General features: G+C 32.6%; 3 protein-coding genes and 1 long non-coding RNA gene across 9 annotated transcripts in view; 3 read left to right on the top strand and 1 right to left on the bottom strand.

Moving 5' to 3' along the window:
- Positions 1–399: 399 nt before the first annotated feature.
- Positions 400–6,158, bottom strand: LOC106710712 (ribosomal protein S6 kinase beta-1). The gene is made up of 10 exons (XM_045686735.1): positions 5,842–6,158; positions 5,561–5,601; positions 5,221–5,482; positions 4,958–5,091; positions 4,410–4,601; positions 4,235–4,325; positions 3,814–4,056; positions 2,424–2,531; positions 2,118–2,296; positions 400–903 (listed from the first exon to the last, which is right to left on the bottom strand). Coding segments are annotated over exons 1-10 (1,350 nt in total). The 5' UTR covers positions 5,941–6,158; the 3' UTR covers positions 400–902.
- Positions 6,159–7,377: 1,219 nt separating this feature from the next.
- LOC106710648 (phosphatase and actin regulator 4B) overlaps positions 7,378–19,889 on the top strand; it is a 43,871-nt gene continuing 31,359 nt past the window's right edge. For 3 of the 6 annotated variants that reach the window (XM_045677828.1, XM_045677826.1, XM_045677825.1), the window contains exons 1-2: positions 7,378–7,634; positions 10,295–10,396. In XM_045677828.1, coding sequence (XP_045533784.1) covers positions 7,544–7,634; positions 10,295–10,396 — 193 coding nt within the window. In that variant the 5' untranslated portion in view covers positions 7,378–7,543. Of the gene's footprint in view, positions 7,635–10,294; positions 10,397–13,034; positions 13,240–14,587; positions 14,934–19,889 lie in introns of those variants that run through there. The other 3 variants (XM_045677830.1, XM_045677827.1, XM_045677829.1) reach the window with 3 other exon arrangements.
- On the top strand, positions 9,157–10,129 carry LOC106710800 (F-box only protein 7-like). Its single transcript, XM_014502967.2, has one exon. It carries the CDS (start codon positions 9,250–9,252, stop codon positions 10,105–10,107), a length of 858 nt encoding a protein of 285 aa, XP_014358453.2. The 5' UTR covers positions 9,157–9,249; the 3' UTR covers positions 10,108–10,129.
- Positions 18,815–19,427, top strand: LOC123720956. The gene is made up of 3 exons (XR_006756116.1): positions 18,815–18,850; positions 19,150–19,226; positions 19,300–19,427. It is a non-coding gene; the product is annotated as an uncharacterized LOC123720956 (long non-coding RNA).

Here is a 19,889-nt window from a genome sequence, read left to right as displayed (position 1 = left end):
ATCCAGGTTCAAGAGTAATTATTTCATTAAGTTATAAGTATATAATGTTAACATTGTTGATTCTGCTTTTTCCATTCTGCTATATCTAAACTTCTAGAGGTAATTTATGTCCTTACTCTAAAATATTAATGATAACTTTGTTTTGTTTTTTTTTTGTTATTATTTTCAGATATTTACAAAGAAAAACATTTTCAAATAAAATATCAAAAATATGTTATTTAATGTTATGTATGTATATATCAAAATAGTTATAATAAGTTATGTGTGTTTTCCACTATTATATTATACCTTATCTTCAAAATTATTCATATGTGCCAACTAAAGCTAAAAAATATTTTGGTCCAAAATGATACTTTATTTGACATTTAAAGTATATTTTTAATCATCCTGAAAGTAAATTGTATCAATATTAAGGAAAATTACCTGTAAGAACCTTGTTGTGAATGTAAAACATGCATAATATAAAATGTCACTTGTAAATAGCTATAAATCTGAGCAAACACAAACAGACACACAACTGTCTGTATGTTCAGTGACAAGTGCTACATGTGCCAATCAAATGTTTCCACCTTGATGTTGATGAATCTTTGTCTCTATGTTTAGAAATCAAACACAAATATACAAAATAAAAATGACCTTTAATTCAATTCATGAAGCGTGGTAACAAGGTATATTTTAAATTATTATTACTCTGTAGTATAATCGGAGTTAGAACGTTTTATTATAATTGTTAAAACCCTACCAAAATATTATAAACTAAACGGTAACTCGTATAAAATGTACATTAACAATAGTAGTATAAAACAGTACCATTATTTTACGGACATTATTACAAGATGGGCAGCTTTTGTAGTTGTATTCATCATTTGTATAAAATGGTCAACTATGTGAATTATCCTAGGCCTGAAAATAAAACATTCGTACTTATATACTTTGTTAATTACATTCAACAACCGTTTTATCATAATCTCATTTAAAGTTCAAATAACACAATATGGTCCAATTCAATGGAAATGAGGAATTATATTTACACATGCCACTGGCTGGTGGTAATGTCATTTATTTATTGGCTATGGTTTTCTTTTTAATTTTTGTTTTTAAATTGATATAAACAAGGCTATGGCTTTATTTTTAAATTTTTGTTTTTAAATTCAAAAAGTCTAGTACTTTGCCTTTAATTTTTTTTTAATAATTTCGTTGTAATTTCTCATTTCTATTAAATTTGACTATACATCAATCCTTTATAGATTCTAAACAAACATAATTTATCCTAATATTAATTTGTTAATTATTTATATTATTATATCAAGTGTAACAAAAGATTATTATTTTTTTTCCTTGTACAAACACACTTCAGATAATAATCATAAAAAAAATAAGTACATGTTTGGTGAAAATTAATATTCTTACTGTTCCTATACTTAAAATTATTAGTTATAAAGTTGTATATTTGAAGGCACTGTTTGAGCACTGTTTGAATTAACAACTAGTTATTTATGCAAGGATTATTTTGTTCACCATAAGTTTTGTATTATGTCAGGTAAGTTTATGCATTATTGTAGTTACTCTTTTTATGAATGTTCTGTCATTTTCATCTATATATATAAAAGAAAGTCGTGTTAGTTACACTATTTATAACTCAAGAACGGCTGAATCGATTTGACTGAAAATTGGTGGGCAGGTAGCTTAGAACCAGGAAACAGACATAGGATAATTTTTACCCCGTTTTCTATTTTTTATTCCGCGCGGACGGAGTCGCGGGTAAAAGCTAGTTTTAAATATTTAACAATATGCTTATAATTTTTAAATTTATGATTTTTGCATTATTTTTGAACATACATTAGATAAAAAAGTTAATTTCAGGGTTAACACAAATGCAATTGACAAATATTAATCAACTTAATATAACTTAAACTATAAACAAATAAAAAAGGAATATTGACTTAATCTGCTCCTTGAAAATGACACAGTCATCATGAAATAAAAATAGGAGCTTAAATCGTCTTGTTACACTTGATATATTTCAATTGAAATAAGACTTGTGAAGTCTTTACAGATAATAAATACATTCCGATATTATTGCTATGGCGTCGGTACTCTAGCGAGCGGCTACTCACTATATAGGTAGACCTTGTACATCCATGAGGTCTTCCTGCAAGGCGTGCGAGGCGGTGTGCGAGGCGGTGGGCGCGGCGAAGGGCGCGTGGTGCGAGCGCGGCCGCCGTGGTGAACGCGCCGTCACCACGCGCGGCTTGTGGACCTCGTCCATCACGGACGGAGCGACGTATGTGAAGCCCTAAACATTCATAAAGCCAAAAAACAACTTAAAGAATGCGGTAACAATGGAAATCACTAAGAGCTCATCTCAAAATTAAACACCTACAATGCATAATTAAAATAAGGACAGAAGATTGTAATAATACCTGGAACATTAGGTTGGCACTTTCACTAAGTGTAGACTCATCTGGTGAATCAATGGGAGTTTGTAAAGTAAATCTTGTATCAAACTGTGAAACATCATCTTCACTTGACTGAAAAAAAAAAGATAATTGCTAACCCTTGATTCTATTTACTTATTTTGTAAATCCATTATTGCAGTAATCTAATCTAGCCTAGCCTTATTTACATTTCATAGAATTCATTGCTATACAGAAATTTTATACACTTAAATGTTTAAATCTGTCTACTAACAAGGATGTCTAATTTATAAGTAACATAACAACCCAAGCAACTCTCAATTGTATTGCAATATTCTTGCAAAAATTCTGATATATCACATTTTGGAGCATGTTGAGATATTAGTAGACCAAGTTTTAACAATTTTCATCTAGACCCAATCATTGTTTTGCTACATATTTAATGACTATCAGTTTTATTGCTTTTAGAATTTATGTAATAATACAATTGGTCTTATATAATGATAATTTATTGAGACAGTATTGCACTGTTAATTAACAATTTGTTGTCATTATAGTCCGGTCGCGGAGCACGAAAAATTTCGTACAATGACCTCTTTACCTACTGACAGAGGTTACAAACATTTTTGTATTTAGTGCGGTTTACATGAATTATTTGAAGGAGAAAGAAAATTTACCAACTTATAAAATATAGTTAATTATTATTATATAAATTATTTATTTAGATTTAATAATACAAGTAATAAAAATCTAGACAAGTATCTAATAATAAAAAAATCAGAATCCGATTCCTCTGTTTCGGAGTAACTGTTTTCCGAAAACGTCACGTCTGTCACATTTATTACAAAAGAATCAACAGTTTTGTCAACATTATCATCTAGTCTAACTAATTTCGATTCCTCTTATTAAAAATTAAACTTATAGTCTCCAATAAAAGGTTTACAATTCCTGAGGACGGCGGCCTTTGTTTCTGTGCGAGCGAGACTCATTGTATTTACGCGGGAGTGACAGAGACAGGTAGTGCGATTTCAATGTACGAAATTCTTCGTGCTCCGCGACTGGACTATAGTCATCATTTTTCTGATATGGTTTGTACCCAGTAATTGTTTCACTAATTATTTTCTTCTTATTACAGAATATTATAGCAAAAGAGAGAATTGTATAAATATTTTTAAACTTAGAGAAGACATGTTGCTCCTAAAAGTTATTATTAATCGATAAGATTTGTTCTGGGTTAAAAATTAAAACACATAATTATCTTTTTTCGTCATTGACTTTAGTAGTTATGAAATGTATCTATGACCTATTAGGTCAAAATAATTGAAGCAACAATTAACTTTTAAGAGGTCAGAGCTCATCACAAATTAATTCTTTTCTTATTAAAATAAAAACTTACTAGTATTGGTTTCATTGGTGGTTCCAGTCTTCTGTTAAACACATCATCCCAGTTCACGTGTTTAAAGAATGCGTGTCCACGCACCGCGGAGGCACCGGCGGCGCCCAGGCGCTGAGTCTCCGACCGCTTCATAAGGCGTCGTATCAAATCGCGTGCATCTTGTGTAAGGTAAGCAGGTAACATGAGTTTTCCTTTTAATATTTTCTCTATTGTTTTAGTGCGATTATCACCAGTGAATGGAGGCTGAAATAGAATCAAAATAGATAAATAGAATTATAAACAGAGTAATCAAAATTAATCGTCTCTAGACGATAAATCAATAGATCAATAGGTCAATAGATCTAAAAATTGTAATTGAATGTAAAAGTGTACCTCAAAAATTTACTTCTAATTATAAATTTTAGAACAAAACCTGACATACCTGACCAATCAGCATATCATACATTAAAGCGCCTAAACTCCACCAGTCTACAGCTTTTCCATGGCCACTTCTGGTTAAAATTTCTGGCGCCCTTAAGCATTAAATTAATTATTAATAAATGTTATAAATTCATATTTCTCATATCACACATAACAATTATAAAATAAATACTTACATATATTCAATTGTACCACAAAATGTATGTGTAACAATACCTTCTTGTATATGTTCTTTACATAACCCAAAATCAGTGAGTTTTACATGACCCTGAGCATCTAGGAGGACATTCTCTGGTTTGAGATCACGATAAATGATGCCCAAACTATGTAAATGTTCTAATGCTAATATGATTTCTGATAAATAGAAGCTGGAAAAAATGAAAAACAATGATTCTTAGATTTCAAATTAGTAGCTTTGTTTGTTGAAAAAAAGAGATGGATATGAAAAATCAACTTATGTAACTAATGTATATCTTCGAGTTTAAATTAGATGAACCTTTATATTGCAAATGAAAACCTAGAAAGTCTAACCTAACCTTCTAGATTATTAGAATTTTATTTCATAATTATTATCTATATACAATGTTCAGCAATTAGCAATTTAAAACCATAATTTTAATATATTGTATGTTAAAAATTCAGTGATTCATTACAAAAGTACTGGGTGATTTTATAAAAAAATTGGTAAACTAATAAACAATAATAGTACTTTCTATATACTTACCAGGCAGTGTCTTCAAGAAAAATACCTTCTCTCTCCAGGTGCATAAAAAGTTCTCCACCACTTAAATACTCTAAAATTAAATACAGTTTTCCACCAGTTTGGAAAGCATATACTAGTTCAACTATGAATGGATGCTGGAAATTGAAAAACAATTTGATCAACTAAATACAATAAATAAAACAAGAGGTTTCAAAAAAATCAAACATCAATTATTTGTGTCATTGTAACAAAAGTTGATTGTTTTAGTTGTAAAGTATGCTTACCTTGACAGCTTCCAGAATATTTCTTTCTGCTTTAGTGTGGGCAGTATCTTTCTGATTACGAACTATAGAAGCTTTCTTAAGAACCTTCATTGCAAAATGAGCACCTGCATCAGGCCCTGTGATTTTTCGCACTTGAAATACTTTTCCATATCCACCTTTTCCTAACACTTTTCTTAGTTCGAAATCTTGGGGTCCTAAACGCTTGCATTGACCTGGATTTACATTGTCTTCTGATAGCTGTATAGTTTCTGAACACTCAGATCTATAAAATTAAATCAATTATAAAAATATACATGGTGTCTAACATTCAATATAATCTAAAATAGAATAAAATACTCACTCAGCTATATTATTCACATTAAGTTCGGGATCATAATCAACCTGCGTAAAACAATTTAAATCAACTTTATGTATGATATAAGAGTACCAATATGAATAAGCGATTAGAGATTATAAACTAAAAGTTTACTGAAAAATTATAACTGTACTCTTGGATTTCTTATAATTACAGTTAAATATAAATAAAAGCCCTTGAACATTGGAGTCGAAGTATACACGATAAATGTTAGGTTATGGTATGGTGTCAACAATTTTCTAAAGAAAGGAACATAACATAAATACCTCATCGACTTCAATAATATCGTCTTCGTCAGAATCTCCAACTGTAACTGTATCAACATCCAAATCTAAATCGAAAACACCTGCCATATACGATGACATTTCAGTAATATCACATCAGCAATACAACTGTAGTTAGCAGAGCACAGTCACGTAACGTGGGATATTTTATTATAAATTAATTATATGAAATAATATTCCAATCAATTACCACCAGAGTACAACTTTTTATCTTATGTTATGAGTTATGACAAAAGTTATGACGAAAATTATAAGGAACAAACAAGACAAATGCACAGCAAAAATTTCTCATAGATTAGAAAAGTCACAAGCGTAGCACTAGCAAATCAAATTGTAGCTTTGTAGCTGATTGTAGTTGTAGCCCAGTTTGACACATGAACCGCGCGGTTGCAAGTCGTGCGGTTTAAAATCTTAAAACCGTGATGGCGTTCTGTCATCGACGGAAAAACGATTGGCGCAACGGTGATAGATATTCGATAATATTAAAATAAGTAAATCAAGCAATAAGTATCCGAATCCTCAGTGATCCGTTTTAAATTATGTTGCAAAATAAGAACATAACAGTAATTTTTGACTGTTTGAGAAAGTTAATACTAAAGATTGCAGATCTTTTGTCTACTTCGTCTTATTAAGTTTCGATGTCGTTGGAGCGATTCCTAACGAACTTAGTAATGTAATATTCTTTTGACATAATCATAATATCTTGTCGACTCAATGTCATCGGCGTATTGCGCAGTGCTAGGACCAAGTATATTCTTTATCTTATGCGCAGTGACCACCCCTCGCAACCCGCTATGCCCCTCTTATCCTAAAAATGTGTTCTGCGCAGCGACTCACGCGAACTTATCAGTCGCCAAGATATTTGAAAACTATTATGTATAGATTTAAAATTAAATTAAATATATAAATATAAAAAAGAGAATTAAAAAAAACCTAATTTGTAGCTAGTGTGATCTTTCAGACTGTGTTCTATGTCTATACTAAATTTCATCGAGATCCATGCAGTCGTTCTGGATATACCTTCAAAAAAACATCCGTCCATCCATCTAAACATTCGCATTCATAATAATGGTATGATAATTAAGAACCGCTTGGTTTTTAACCTATTCGGAAACTGCCCGATTCCCGTCGCTGTGTATGTACAAGGCCTAAGTTGTACCTTATTAACAAAAAAATTGTTACATTGTACCCTCGGCTCGGAACAACAATGAAAACTTGGAGACTAGAACTTTAAAACATGCATAGATTATAATGAATAACATTGAAATTCAAAAATATAAGTATTCCTTTAGTTACAAATAATCGCGTCCAAAATATAATAATAAATTAGAAACAAGTTTTCATATACCTTCTAATTTAAATTGAAACGAGCACCGATATATATTTGCATTTTTTCTCTTCAAAATTATCAAAAATATTCGTTTATTGCTAAACCCCATTATTAGTTATCTGTACCCTCAGATACAGATGATCAACAGAATTTTGAGAAAATACTGGTTTTGAACGAACAGTCGGTTGTCGAAGGTGTAAACATGTATTAGTAATCGTAGTTATAAAAAGTTATCAAAGTGCTTTTCTTACTTTTATATGTTTATAAGATAGATTAGAATATTAGCTTTATAACTTTAACAATAGTACCTCAATAACAATGGAATAGTTTTTGAGAGTTGCAAGAAACCTTTCAATGGCTAGTGACAACGATAAAAGTTCGGGTAATCAGAATTCTGATGGTTCCTTGAAGAGCAATAAGAAATTAGACAGTAGCGGAAATATAGGTAAGTTACACAAAAGCATGTTTAAATAAAATAGGATACACTGTCTAACCTAGTTAATAGTGACATTTGATTTAACTTCTAATTCATAATTCTTTCGTAATCCAGCGAACTACTTTAATGAAACATAATTTGTTGAAGCACTCGACTAGGACTATTTAAAAAAAAATTCTATTTAATAGCATATTTATAATAAAAATGTCAACTGATATTTGTTTTTATGCTTATCTAATAATAACAACTTTAGAAACAAACAAAATCTTTTAGTTTACTGTCAGTAGAAGAAAAGCATAGCATTTACAAAAGAATACACTAATCTGTACATATGTAGTTTTTTTTTCATATGCTATTTTTAAATTTTCATACACATTAAGATTTGACCTGTGATAAAATCCTTAACCCTATTATCCAAAAACATGACTCATTAACTATCATTTCATGGTAAGAGCAATTGTAGTTGTTCAAAACTTTTCAAATGTTAATTGAAACATTTTACATTGCTGTTTTGCTGATGATACATAATGTGATAATTGCTGGTTAAAAAACCATATAAAATAAAACAAAATAGGATTAATCATTTAGGAATATATTATTTTCAAAAACAACATTAAAATAAATTTTATTCAAATGTAAGTGTTGTGTATGAGCTGTACTATGCATAGTTATGAGATTGGTGGTATCATTGAGACAGCAATTTCAATAAAATAAGCAAGCAATCATATTTTACTGCAAATATGTAACAATTTAACAATAAGAGTAAAAGGGGCTTGCCTAAATAACATTATTGTAACAAACAAATTTTATAAGTGAAGATTATCACATATCAAGCGTCAGCTACATTATTTATGAACATAGCCCGAAACTAATCACTTTACTTTTGTTACATAGGTTAATCTGCTAAGCTCTGTATAATATTTATAATTTATTTTCATTCATGGAGTCTGTATGTGAAAATCATAATTTCCACTTTTTATTAAAGCTCAATGGCAAACAAATCATCAGATAATGCATTTATAGTCTAGGACCAGAAATATAAAAACAATGTCATGAGGGTGCCACTATCTTCATTGATATTGCAACACTACATCTTAAACAATACATTTAACAAAGTAATGTAATTTAAAATTTAATTAAGTATAATAGACTTATCCTGCATTAGTTGCCTATTTAAATTTTTTCTCTGCTATATTAGTCAGCTCAGTTATAATATTTTTCATAGCATATTAACATATCAAATTATCACAAACTCAAAAACGACACACCACAATTATAATAAAATACTTTGTCAACAAAAGTCATCAAAATCAATGCAATGGCAACATGTTTTTTTATTTTCAATGAAATTACTGTTACCATTGCAAGAAATAAGTTCCTTAGTTGTCTGCATCATGGTGAGGTCTTTTATTTTCCTTTCAAAGTTGCAAAAGGAGATAAAAACCATAAACAATTTCAAAGTTTTAAATATATTGTCTGTGAACTGACTTATGTCAACATTTTGTGCTATGACAATCTTAACATCTTTGACATTGACAACTTGATATGTAAAATTGTGTAGTATTAATTGCCATGACTCTTCAGTATAAATATTTATGCACTCAATTTAGTATTATTTCTTGAAATGTCTCTAAAATTGGAAGATAGTACAATAGAAAATATATCCTCTTTACTAGATACTCTGTCTAGGGAAGTGCTCTCACAGAATAAAGGCACAGAACCTGTACAAAATGATCTTTTCTATGTATTGATTATTGTTTTGATGCTAGAAAATGGATTTCTGCCAGTTATTAATGATTCCGAGGTTATGGAAAATATTAATTCTTATGATGTTCAACATTTAATACCTAAAAAATTGGAGACTGGGCTGTATGAGGCTAAGTTTGTAATGTTTGGGTGTCCAGACTTTCCATTGAAGCTTATTATAAGTCCACTGGGTGCACTGATGTTAATAAATTTGATGATTAATGACATGAATGGTGAAATTTATTCTGTTTGTTTACCGATCAGTCGCTATGTTGTGTCACCTCGAGCTTCAACAATTCCTATGATATTTCGTGATTTAAAGCATCTCTCAGTTACTTTCAAGAACAAAGTTTTATCAGCAGTAAAAAGCAAGATTCTTAGTTACTATGGATATCCCAGTGCCAGTTTAGTTGGCCTTCCAGATGAGATAATAATGTTTAATATTCTGCCTTACCTACCTGTTAGAGATGTATTAAACATATCAGAAACTTGTAAGCGTCTAAAAGCTGTAGCGAGCAATGAAGGATTATGGCGAGAAATGTATAAAAGAGATTTCAAGGATAATACATCTGTTGAAACGAGTTGGAAGACATTATATAAAGAAAAATATTTATCACAAGATAAAACAAAAAGTACATCCAGTAGAAACATACAGGATCACCATTCAGTTACTTCATTTTATCCGGATGATAGAAATATACCCTTTTATATTTTTCCATTACGAGATGTGATATAATTTTATTTTTCAATTAAAGGAGTACCGATATCTTTTGAAATGTAAAATTTGAATTATTGTTGGATTTATTTATGTATAGAATATATAAATAAATTACATATGTTTTTAGTTGTCTACTTTATTCATGGTTGCCATAAATTTTAAAAACAGATTTGTAGATTAAAGTTTCATTATATATATTTATTAGGTCAAACTGAGGACAAGGGGATTCAGGGTGTGCAGGCAGTTGGAAAAGGAGGGCGACATTTATCTTTACCAATTGAATCTTCGGCTACAAATGGTGATCTGTGTGAGTAAACATTTTGCTAGTAAAATGATGCTAGTAAAATAATATTATGTTCTGGTTCTGACTGATACTATTTTAAACTATTAATAAGATGGTTTGCTGGTAGGAATTGTTGTACATTAATTATGTGCGATAAATACTTGGGCTTAGGTGTCATTTTCCTTGCACTGGTTGCCTATTTCATTTTGTATGAGTAATAATGTATGGGATAATTGGATAAATTGGATGGATTTTATGATGCTCATACTTATTTGTATTAGCTAACATAAATCTAAAAGTTTTCAATCCTCATAACCACAAAAGTGTCAGCTACATATCTGTAATATATTTGTATGCCTATGTCCACAAGTCCGCTTTTGCTCAGAGTAATCACTGGAATGGCTGGACCGATTTGACAGGACTTTGATGGGGATGTAGCCGATGCATGTGGGAATATTATAGGCTAATTTTTTAGTTCTGTGCTGACCCACTGCTATTTTATAAATGACATAATTACCTAAAACTATGTATGTATTAGAAACTGTATAAACTGTTTGTATGAGTAATTGTGTGTAAATAATATAGGTTACTTTAATTTATTATATTTTGTATGATTTTGGAAAGAATCTAATTTGAGCTTATGTGACTTAAATATCTTCATTATTATTTAAACACCATACTACAGTAGGCCGTGAGTAAAAGGCAATAACTCAATAGAGATGCTATTTTAACATTCTTATTGTTTCTTGCGTAAGTTTAAAACAAGTTTTTTATACATAAAAGACATGTTTACAAGCAGTGTATTCTCAACTTAATATTTACTAATTTTTTTTTTGTTTTATTGAATATGTTTTGTGATGTTTGTTGCAATTAGCTTTGCAAAGTGATGTGGCATTACTTTATCAGATGCTATGTTCCTTAGATTACCATCTTTAATTTAAACTTATAAGAATAAAAGTATCTTATACGCGTTATTTGATCAATACTTACACATTAAGCGAAATTCGCTTTCGAGTTTTTCACTAAAGTTTTCTAATTCACTGTCGACCTTTGACATAATATAATCGGCAATGGTAGTGGTTATTATTAGAAAATGATATATTTTACTAGTTTTGACTAGGTTTTAATCCGTGCGTGAAAGATAAAATTCGAACGAATACATTATCTTTTTAATAACTGTTGGCATAGTTTCGCATACCTAAGTATGTTACATCGTTATAAAGACGTCCCGGTGAGCAGTATTTAAAATTATAATATTTAAGCTCTAGATAGGGAAGGTTATCGAAATGCCGGGATGTGACGAGGGAGGGCGCGAGGGTGCGCGAGTGAGATGCGCCGCGCAGCCTCCGCTCGTACTCTCGCCTCGAAGGCGCCGCCATTGGCGTGTCAAAGCGTGCTCTGTGTGTCGTCCCGCCACGTACTGCGTGCAACGTAAATGTAGGGCCAAGTGCCGTGATTACATGTGATGTTGGGTTGGTTGAGGTGAGTGGCGTCGTGGAGGGCCCGCGGCTGACGCGCGAACGCCCGCCGTGGCGGTACTACGGCTCCATGCTCACCCATAGCCGATCGGATGGTGATTTCCCCATCTACACCAAAGGTATGTTACGCTCGGAGGTCAAACAAATCTAGCAGAACATTTTGAATATTTCGGCTAGAGTTGCATCTTAATAGACCGGTAACGTTTTTGTAGTCTTAATAACCAGAAGCATTTACAATTATAACCTCGTTGAAATGTTTTGTTTCAAAGATGACGGTTTTTCATCCTATTTAGTGTAAGGTTTAGAAACAACTTTTCAAACCATTAAGCGAAGGGTATGCCAACAGTTAAATTTTACAAATCAATAGCCAGCGTCTGATAATGCTGGTCGTTGCATTTTGACTCTAAGATTTAAGGTAATCTATCAACCAACATTCTCATCAATATTATGACAAACTATCTTACTAATGTTATAAATGGGAATGTTTGGATGTATGGATGGATATTTGTTAGAAGATATCTACAGAACGGCTCAATGGATGTCGATGAAATTTGGTATAGATGGAAGAACACATAGGCTACTATTTTTTTATTACACCCGGACTGATTCGCGGGCGATCACTAGTATATTATATTGATATAATAGTATGGCCGCTTCATTTGTTATGACCACTCAGTGTAAAATTTCAATGCTTTCTTTTATATATTTTTTTAATAAATTCAAGCTTCATCGCGTACGTTATACGCTTACCTAGGCGGCTGATTTTAATTTATGCTCGGATTATTTTCTAGGGCAAAGGGTATATTCTATTAATAAACGAGCTAAACGTTTAATCTACCCGTCAACACTGTGATCCCTCAAGCAAGTCGGGATTCTGTAAGGGTACAATCCTGTGGTAAATTTGTAACGATTGTTTTATTTAAGCGTTTTAATTTAAAATAACCACAAGAATATTGCTAACATGAAGTATTTTCGACGAACTTTGAGATTAGACTAATTGAATGTCTGCAACATTGACACGTACGTGGCTAAATGTAGTAAAATTATAAAATAAATAAGTAAACAAAGTTAAATGAACTACTGAACTGAAGTACTCTTACTATGCTGTAAAGTGTTGGTTGATAAAACGTCACTATATCAGCCGCTATCTAATCAACAAATTCTCTGGGTAATGTCTTAGTTGTATATCGCAATTCGACTCATTTATACATATGACTACTGCATGCGATGCGAACTGTATGTTGAAATGTGCCCGTGACAAGTTGAGTGCGTTGTGCTCTAATATGGACGACATAAATATTAAGACGAAAAAGAATAGAACTAAACGCAGACCAATAGATGACGACACAAGGAGCGAATGCGGCGTCGTAGACGAACCTGCAACAGTATGTGAGTTCAATACGTGACATTAATTGCCTCTATCTCTACTCAGTAAAGTGTTATCTTCATAAATATACGAGTATGTTTAGCAGCAAATTAAGGAACATTTATTGTTGGTTTGGTTAATACTGTATGTTTAAAAATATATCTTACGTACAATTTTAGTGAATGTGAAATAAGAAATTTTCCAATATGCATTAGAGATGGTAGCAACTGCAGTTAAAATAACTAAACTTTCCGAATATTACATTAAATTTTGGAATGACCTATGCAAATGTATCTATGTATTTTTGATTGATGATTGATTTTAATGTAGATCCTCCAATCTCTCTTCAGCCTAAACTTCTCCACTGCTAGTCGAAGGCCATTAATCGCAAAATATCCTGTTTCGTGCCACCATTCTTCAATAATTGCCTGTTAATTTTAATATAAAAAATGTTGATAAAATCCTTGATGACGAATCCGAATTCTGTTGAAGCAATTGTGTATTTTCTCGCAATAACCTAAGTTATTCATAGACGTATTATCAATTGCTGTCACAATAGTTATTATCTGATTCTAAAATTGTAAAAATGCGCTTAAAGTATTTTACACTGTCATTTTGGTAACAATCTAACTTGTTTCATTGACATTACTCAGATATTTCTTCAGCAGTCTTAACAAAAACGATTGGATTTTAATTTTACCAAAATTTGTGTTGTTTCCGTATGTTATTAATAAATAGAACTTGCAATTTAGTCGAACTTGCAAATATTATAAAAAACCTATATCTTTGGTGCAAACTCGCATAAGCGAGCGGCTATGGAACTAATTTGAGGGGTGCAAAGCACCACGATGACTCTCAGCCGTGAGCCGTGACACTGTAAGGGGCTGCACAGTGCACACCTGCCGGTAACGAAGTGTGGGGCGCGCCGATTTAGAAGCGAAATACCTACTACAATTGTGTTGCAATTGCATACTACCAATAAGCTACAAGTACAAATCGCATTCCTTCTGTTCGTTGCATCAATGCGTATTGCATACAAATAACCTTATAGGCCACTAGACTTGACATAGTTTATACCTACTTTCTCGATTTTTTTTATTTCATGATTTCGATCTGAATCTCCACTTCGTTTTTTTAATTCTATGAAGCGTTTAAAGATACCCGAAAGTTTGTGTTAACGCTATGTATGACGTCATATCACCGGAGGCTCGCCAAACCAGACCAAGCGTGGTTTGATACCTAGTTATGGCACGGATCGGCGAGCGGAGAGCGGCGTGGCGGCGGCGAGCGAGGCGCGTCGTGCGGCTCGAGTGCAAGTTGCAGGGGAGCCGGCGGCGCCCGCGGGCCCCCGCCCTGCCGCTCTTGCCCGCGCGCCCGCACGCCCGCCAGTCCATCGTCGTGCGTCTCTCGCGGCGCAGGTATACTTTACGTACGTAACGTGATTATCTGCGCTCGTGCCGGCCTCGCGTGTGTCTTTGTTTTGTGTTTGCCAGTTGTGTTGTGCTCGTATCCACCATACGTACCGAAGATGTCGTCCGTGCGACATGGCTGCATGTAGTTGACATGTCTCTGAGCGCGCCCGCCCAGGCGGTGCGCGGGACGAGGACCAATAGTCTCGACCAACTCGACTTCCAGGAGCGCAGGCAGCTGATCGCGAGCTCCTTGTCTCTTACAGACTTCTTACATGTGGGAGCGAAGGAAGTAGCCGCCGTAGCTGGTTAGTTGTTATATTCTGACTTTTCCTGTCTGACCGCGTTTACCTTCTAAACAAAAGACTTGCGAAATCATATTGTCGCTTGCTATTTGTCCTCTGTAATGTACTAAAGCAGAGAATGCAGTGTTAAAAATTATATTATACATCTTAAGTGTACCATTATGCTAACAAACTACGTCCATTTATTAAAGATAACTGCCTACATAGAATTAATTAAGTTTTGCTCGTTTCGCTTGGTAATTGAGAGAAATTTTCTAGATCTGTCTTTGTAATGAAACATTATGCGCGTTGTAGTCACATTACACATTAGCCATACATATCGTTGATTGAACATGAGCATTGAGGAAGTTACAAACTAAACTCTGTAATATCATATAAGGTATAAACAATATTATGAACTATATATTATAATTTATCACGACAAATTCTAATCTGTCAAAAGTATGTACATACCTAGTTACATTTAATTAAAGTTGTAATGGGTGGTACAATCAAAATCAAGAGTTACTACTAGTTATTACTAATTAACTAAATTTCTACATAAGTGATATAGGTACAAGTAGACATTGTAATAGTTAAGGATTTGTCACACAACTTTGGATAGTAGTAGCTGATGTCATATCGATGTCCATGCCAGTCCATATTTACGAGGTGTTTTGTCTTTAATGATTCACATTGCCCCTAACTAAGTTGAATGTGCCTTTAACATTGTTTGAGGGAGATCTGCTGATAATGACAGAATTATCAACAGCTACAACATTCCTTTCGGCTTAACTAACATTGTCTTCTAATAAATTTACATCGCTAGAAAATATTACAAACAGCCTCTGTATTTTGGAAACTTTACGTCACGACCTTACTTTTGCAGTTAGTCGTGGTAAATGTACGAGAGAAATGAAAACAAAGGTGAATATTGACTGTAACATCTGGTGGATTAATAAAACTATTCATTATGTAGTACAACTGTTGAACAATTTAAGACGACCATGTTTGTGAACCTTCTATACAAGATGGAATTTGAAAAGAATAGAATCAAAAAGAATTACGTGTTTATCTTTAAATTTACAATAGATGAAGAATAGTTAAGGGAATGGCGGTCAGGGTGGCGCTGGCGAGGACATCGGCGATGCCGCACTGCATCACTGATCTCGGCGACCACCAGTACTGAATGCCTAGATGCCGACAATACACCGGCGCAGCGGTGACTCATTGCGAGATTTCACTAACTTTACTAGGCCACAGTTATAATCTCAGTTTAATTTACCACTATACGAAATATAATAATACGATGTTGCGGCAATTATTCCACAAAAATATGTTTGGTTTTTCTTATTTGTCCGTGGATTTTATAGTCAGAAAAATAAATGATTAAACTTCTAAGTTATGCTTAGGATATTGTGTTCCATCCTGTTCTATTTTCGCCCTTCCCCTCAAAGCAATAATGAACTCATCGTCTTCTTGCCTTTTTTCCTATAGATTGTTATCCACATTCAATCAGTCATTATTTCCTTAAAAACTAGCAACTACTAGCCTAATTCCTTACTATAAAATCAGCAATATGGAGCATCCGCTGTCAACCATATAGAACCGAGGTCACCAATCAGCTTTCTAACCGTTATATTTTTAAAATAATTTAATAAAGCCAAACAGAAACAGTGTTAAAATAAATTGTATTTAGCGTGGTAAATACTAACAACTGAGAATTATCTATGTTATGAGTTATCTTGTACCAAAAATCTAGCACATTATCTCATTAATGACTTGTTTGTTGTAGTTTCACTTATCTTGACTGGCACCTTCCTTGTACAGTAAATAGAGACCTAATTACTATGCTGATAAACGGAGAATGTATTCTAAAAGTAATATACGTATTTGACTTAATAATACATACAATCCATTGTTCCTTCCAAGAATGTTTACCGTCTCCGTAGAACCTAACACGTTGTTTGCATATAAATGTTTGTGTCCTATTCATATGCGCGTCACGTTATATGCTTTGATTATCCCTTGTCGTTGCTTTATTTTATAAGCACTAACAACCGTATTACCACAACGTAATGCGTAGAGCTTAGGTGTAAAGTTTCAGAGATTATTTGACGTGACAGTAGCGCTGTCATTCTAGTCAAGTCCACATTCCATGTCAATCAAGGAGACTAATTAATATTATATTTTATTACAAAAGAACATGGTTATCGGATGTCTAATAAAAAAACATTTTCAACGTAACTAATCGGACATCGGCCAAGTTGTTCCTACCTGTTCGAGGCAGATAATAAAGGTTCCGTGCAAGGGTTTTTTACACTAACCCCCGCACAGGTAGGGCTTTAAAAAAAGTTAATGCAACAAGAAGTAAAATACGAGTATAATATTTATTTGATCTTACTTATAACAATTTAACGTGTCCTCTATTAAAAAAAAACTTCTATCAAGTTGCTTGTACGTTTTCTTCATGATGATATCAGTGTGCGTTTTACGATCTCACATCTCTCCTTTTTTGTTACTACATGGATACGTTTAGAGTTTGCAACACCTGTATTGGTTCTAAAGTGGCTTATATTTTCGTGATCAATGTTATGTACAAATAATACATACTACTCTTGAAAGTTAAGAGAAAAACATTCGGTCAATGTCCAATTGAGATCAATAAAGACACACGGAATTAATAATGAACGTAAGAAATTAAGTTCAACCACAACTCGAAGGTAAAACGACTTTGTTGTCGTCAGCATTGTGAGACATATGCACGGATGTTTCTTAACAATAGTCCCTCGACTTAATGGGGCCGCTGATTGTGTATGTGTCCATCAATGCCCATACCGTATTAACTGATGTCGTCCGATACCCGTATATATAGAGCCGCGCATTGTGTTGCATTTATCTCTCACGCTGTGTTATGTATTTGTTACGTACTCGTCAACTACGTCCTATACGGAACGCCAGTCCATTTATACGATTCATTTACGTTTTTTTTTATTAGCGGTTACCTATAACCAGATCAATTGCCTACTCTGTCGACACTCTTACAATTGTTTATGTAATAAGTTTTTATAAGCGAATCATGTCAATTTATTATTTTAGATTACATTAATTTTGTTCATAAGTTCCTGCTAATGAATTAGGGGTGACTCAGTAGAGCGTCGGTGGCTCAGGCGTTAAGCACTTGACTTGCAATCTGCAGGTCATGGATTCGAATCCCGCCATGTACCACTGTGTTTTTCGATTCTCGATTTACTTATGTACATTTATCCGACGTTCTTAGGGTGAAGGAAAACATTGTGATGCAACCTGCACATATCTGAGAAGAAAATCAATGATATGTTTGAAGTCAACCAACCCGCTCTGGGCCAGCGTGGTTGACTACCCGTTCGGCATAAAAGTCAGAAAGATGACATAATGTTGTCTGAAACATGTTGACTTTTAGAGCTCAGCAAAATGTTGTCTTTTCGATAACTTTTTGTCGATGTCATTTTAAAGCAATCTCAATGATAACTAAATGATGACTTTTCGAGATCATATTTTTTTGTTAATAAAACTTTAAAAAATTTTCAGATTTATTGAATTTCCTTAATAATCATTTTTAAAAAACAATTCTAGTTACTTTTTCAAAAATAAATTTGGTGTTCAATTCAAAAATAATTCGAAATTGAAATATACGAAAAATTGAATTGTTAGTACTTTTCGCGACAACAGCGGCCATTTTGTTATATACGGACCTCTCACTCATCCATTAAAGAGTGATTGTTGACAAGCGTGAATTGCATCGTAATTCGTTCGGCATTGCTAAGTGGTTTTATTCAATTATTACAACATAAACGTAATATTTTTGACTTAACATACTGGTTGAAAATATAATTAATAGTATTTGTGATTCTTATTATTCAGTTAGTTATCAAGAATTTAATTGCCGAACAAATAAACTTGTAAGTATGAATATAGGTTATAAACACATTTTTTTATATTTTATAACTAATTAAATTATTTAAAATTGTTGTAAGACGATGCTCGTCGCTATTTTAATTAAATGCAGTTTAAATATTTTACTTTTTAAAATATTTCTAACTTTAAACATTTGTATACAATTTTGTTCATTTAATTCATACATTCATACATAATAAAAAAAAAAACTTATCAGCATCGTCTTTGTAAAAGTGTCTGATAAAATTTAGAATGCGCTAAAATTTAATGAATATTTTCAATTTCTAATTTGATATTTTTTTAGGATTCAACACAAGATGTAAAAGTAAGAAACTAAAAGTAGAAAGAGGATAATATCGTCAAGTTCTTCTGATAATAAGGGTATGTAACAAATAAAGTTGTTCAATTATATATAATTATTTTGTTCCTTATTAATAAAACACTTTATTTTCAGATAGCGGAATAAATAATATACCAATGCCACCTGCCACGTACGTGAGCCAAAAGGATCAGCAACCACCACCAACATTTAAAACTCCTATATCATTACTTGAGCCGTAAAAGTATTTATAATTTTAATAATAAGATTATTTATATTGGTATGTCATATCGTTATTATTCATTGTGTTATCAAATAAACAATAATTAAACCTATTTACCATGTCGATTTTAATTTTACACTAGCCTCTTAATTTTAACATAAAAACGTTAACTTTATGATATCTAGAAAATGTTATCTTTCTGATATCTATTTCTATCTTTTTAATGATCTCTAAAAGATGGCGCTAGATGGCTCATAAGAGAGCTTTATGTTAACTTTATGTTAACTTTATGTTGATTTTTTGGTTATCATTTCTGATATCAGATCTTGAATAATGTTAACATTAAGAGAACTTTATGCTATCTTCTTGCCGAACGGGTATGGCCTAGTCAAATTTGGGGTAGGCTCCGAGCCTCCCAGTGGGGACTCAGCTGATGATGACACTAGTGTAATTGAATGAATCAATTGAATATTGTCTCTTTTAATACTTTCGAAATTTGCAC

Source organism: Papilio machaon, chromosome 4, assembly GCF_912999745.1.
Source record: "Papilio machaon chromosome 4, ilPapMach1.1, whole genome shotgun sequence".
Lineage (NCBI taxonomy): Eukaryota > Metazoa > Arthropoda > Insecta > Lepidoptera > Papilionidae > Papilio > Papilio machaon.
This window is presented reverse-complemented; position numbering and strand designations above follow the sequence as displayed.

Coding starts and splice junctions, on each gene's coding strand:
- LOC106710800 (XM_014502967.2), top strand. CDS start 9,250: ATGTCTCTAAAATTGGAAGATAGTACAATAGAAAATATATCCTCTTTA.
- LOC106710712 (XM_045686735.1), bottom strand. CDS start 5,940: ATGTCATCGTATATGGCAGGTGTTTTCGATTTAGATTTGGATGTTGAT. Junction 4,602..4,957: donor TTTCTTGAAGACACTGCCTG/GTAAGTATATAG, acceptor CATTTTTTCCAG/CTTCTATTTATCAGAAATCA. Junction 4,326..4,409: donor TGTGGTACAATTGAATATAT/GTAAGTATTTAT, acceptor TTAATGCTTAAG/GGCGCCAGAAATTTTAACCA.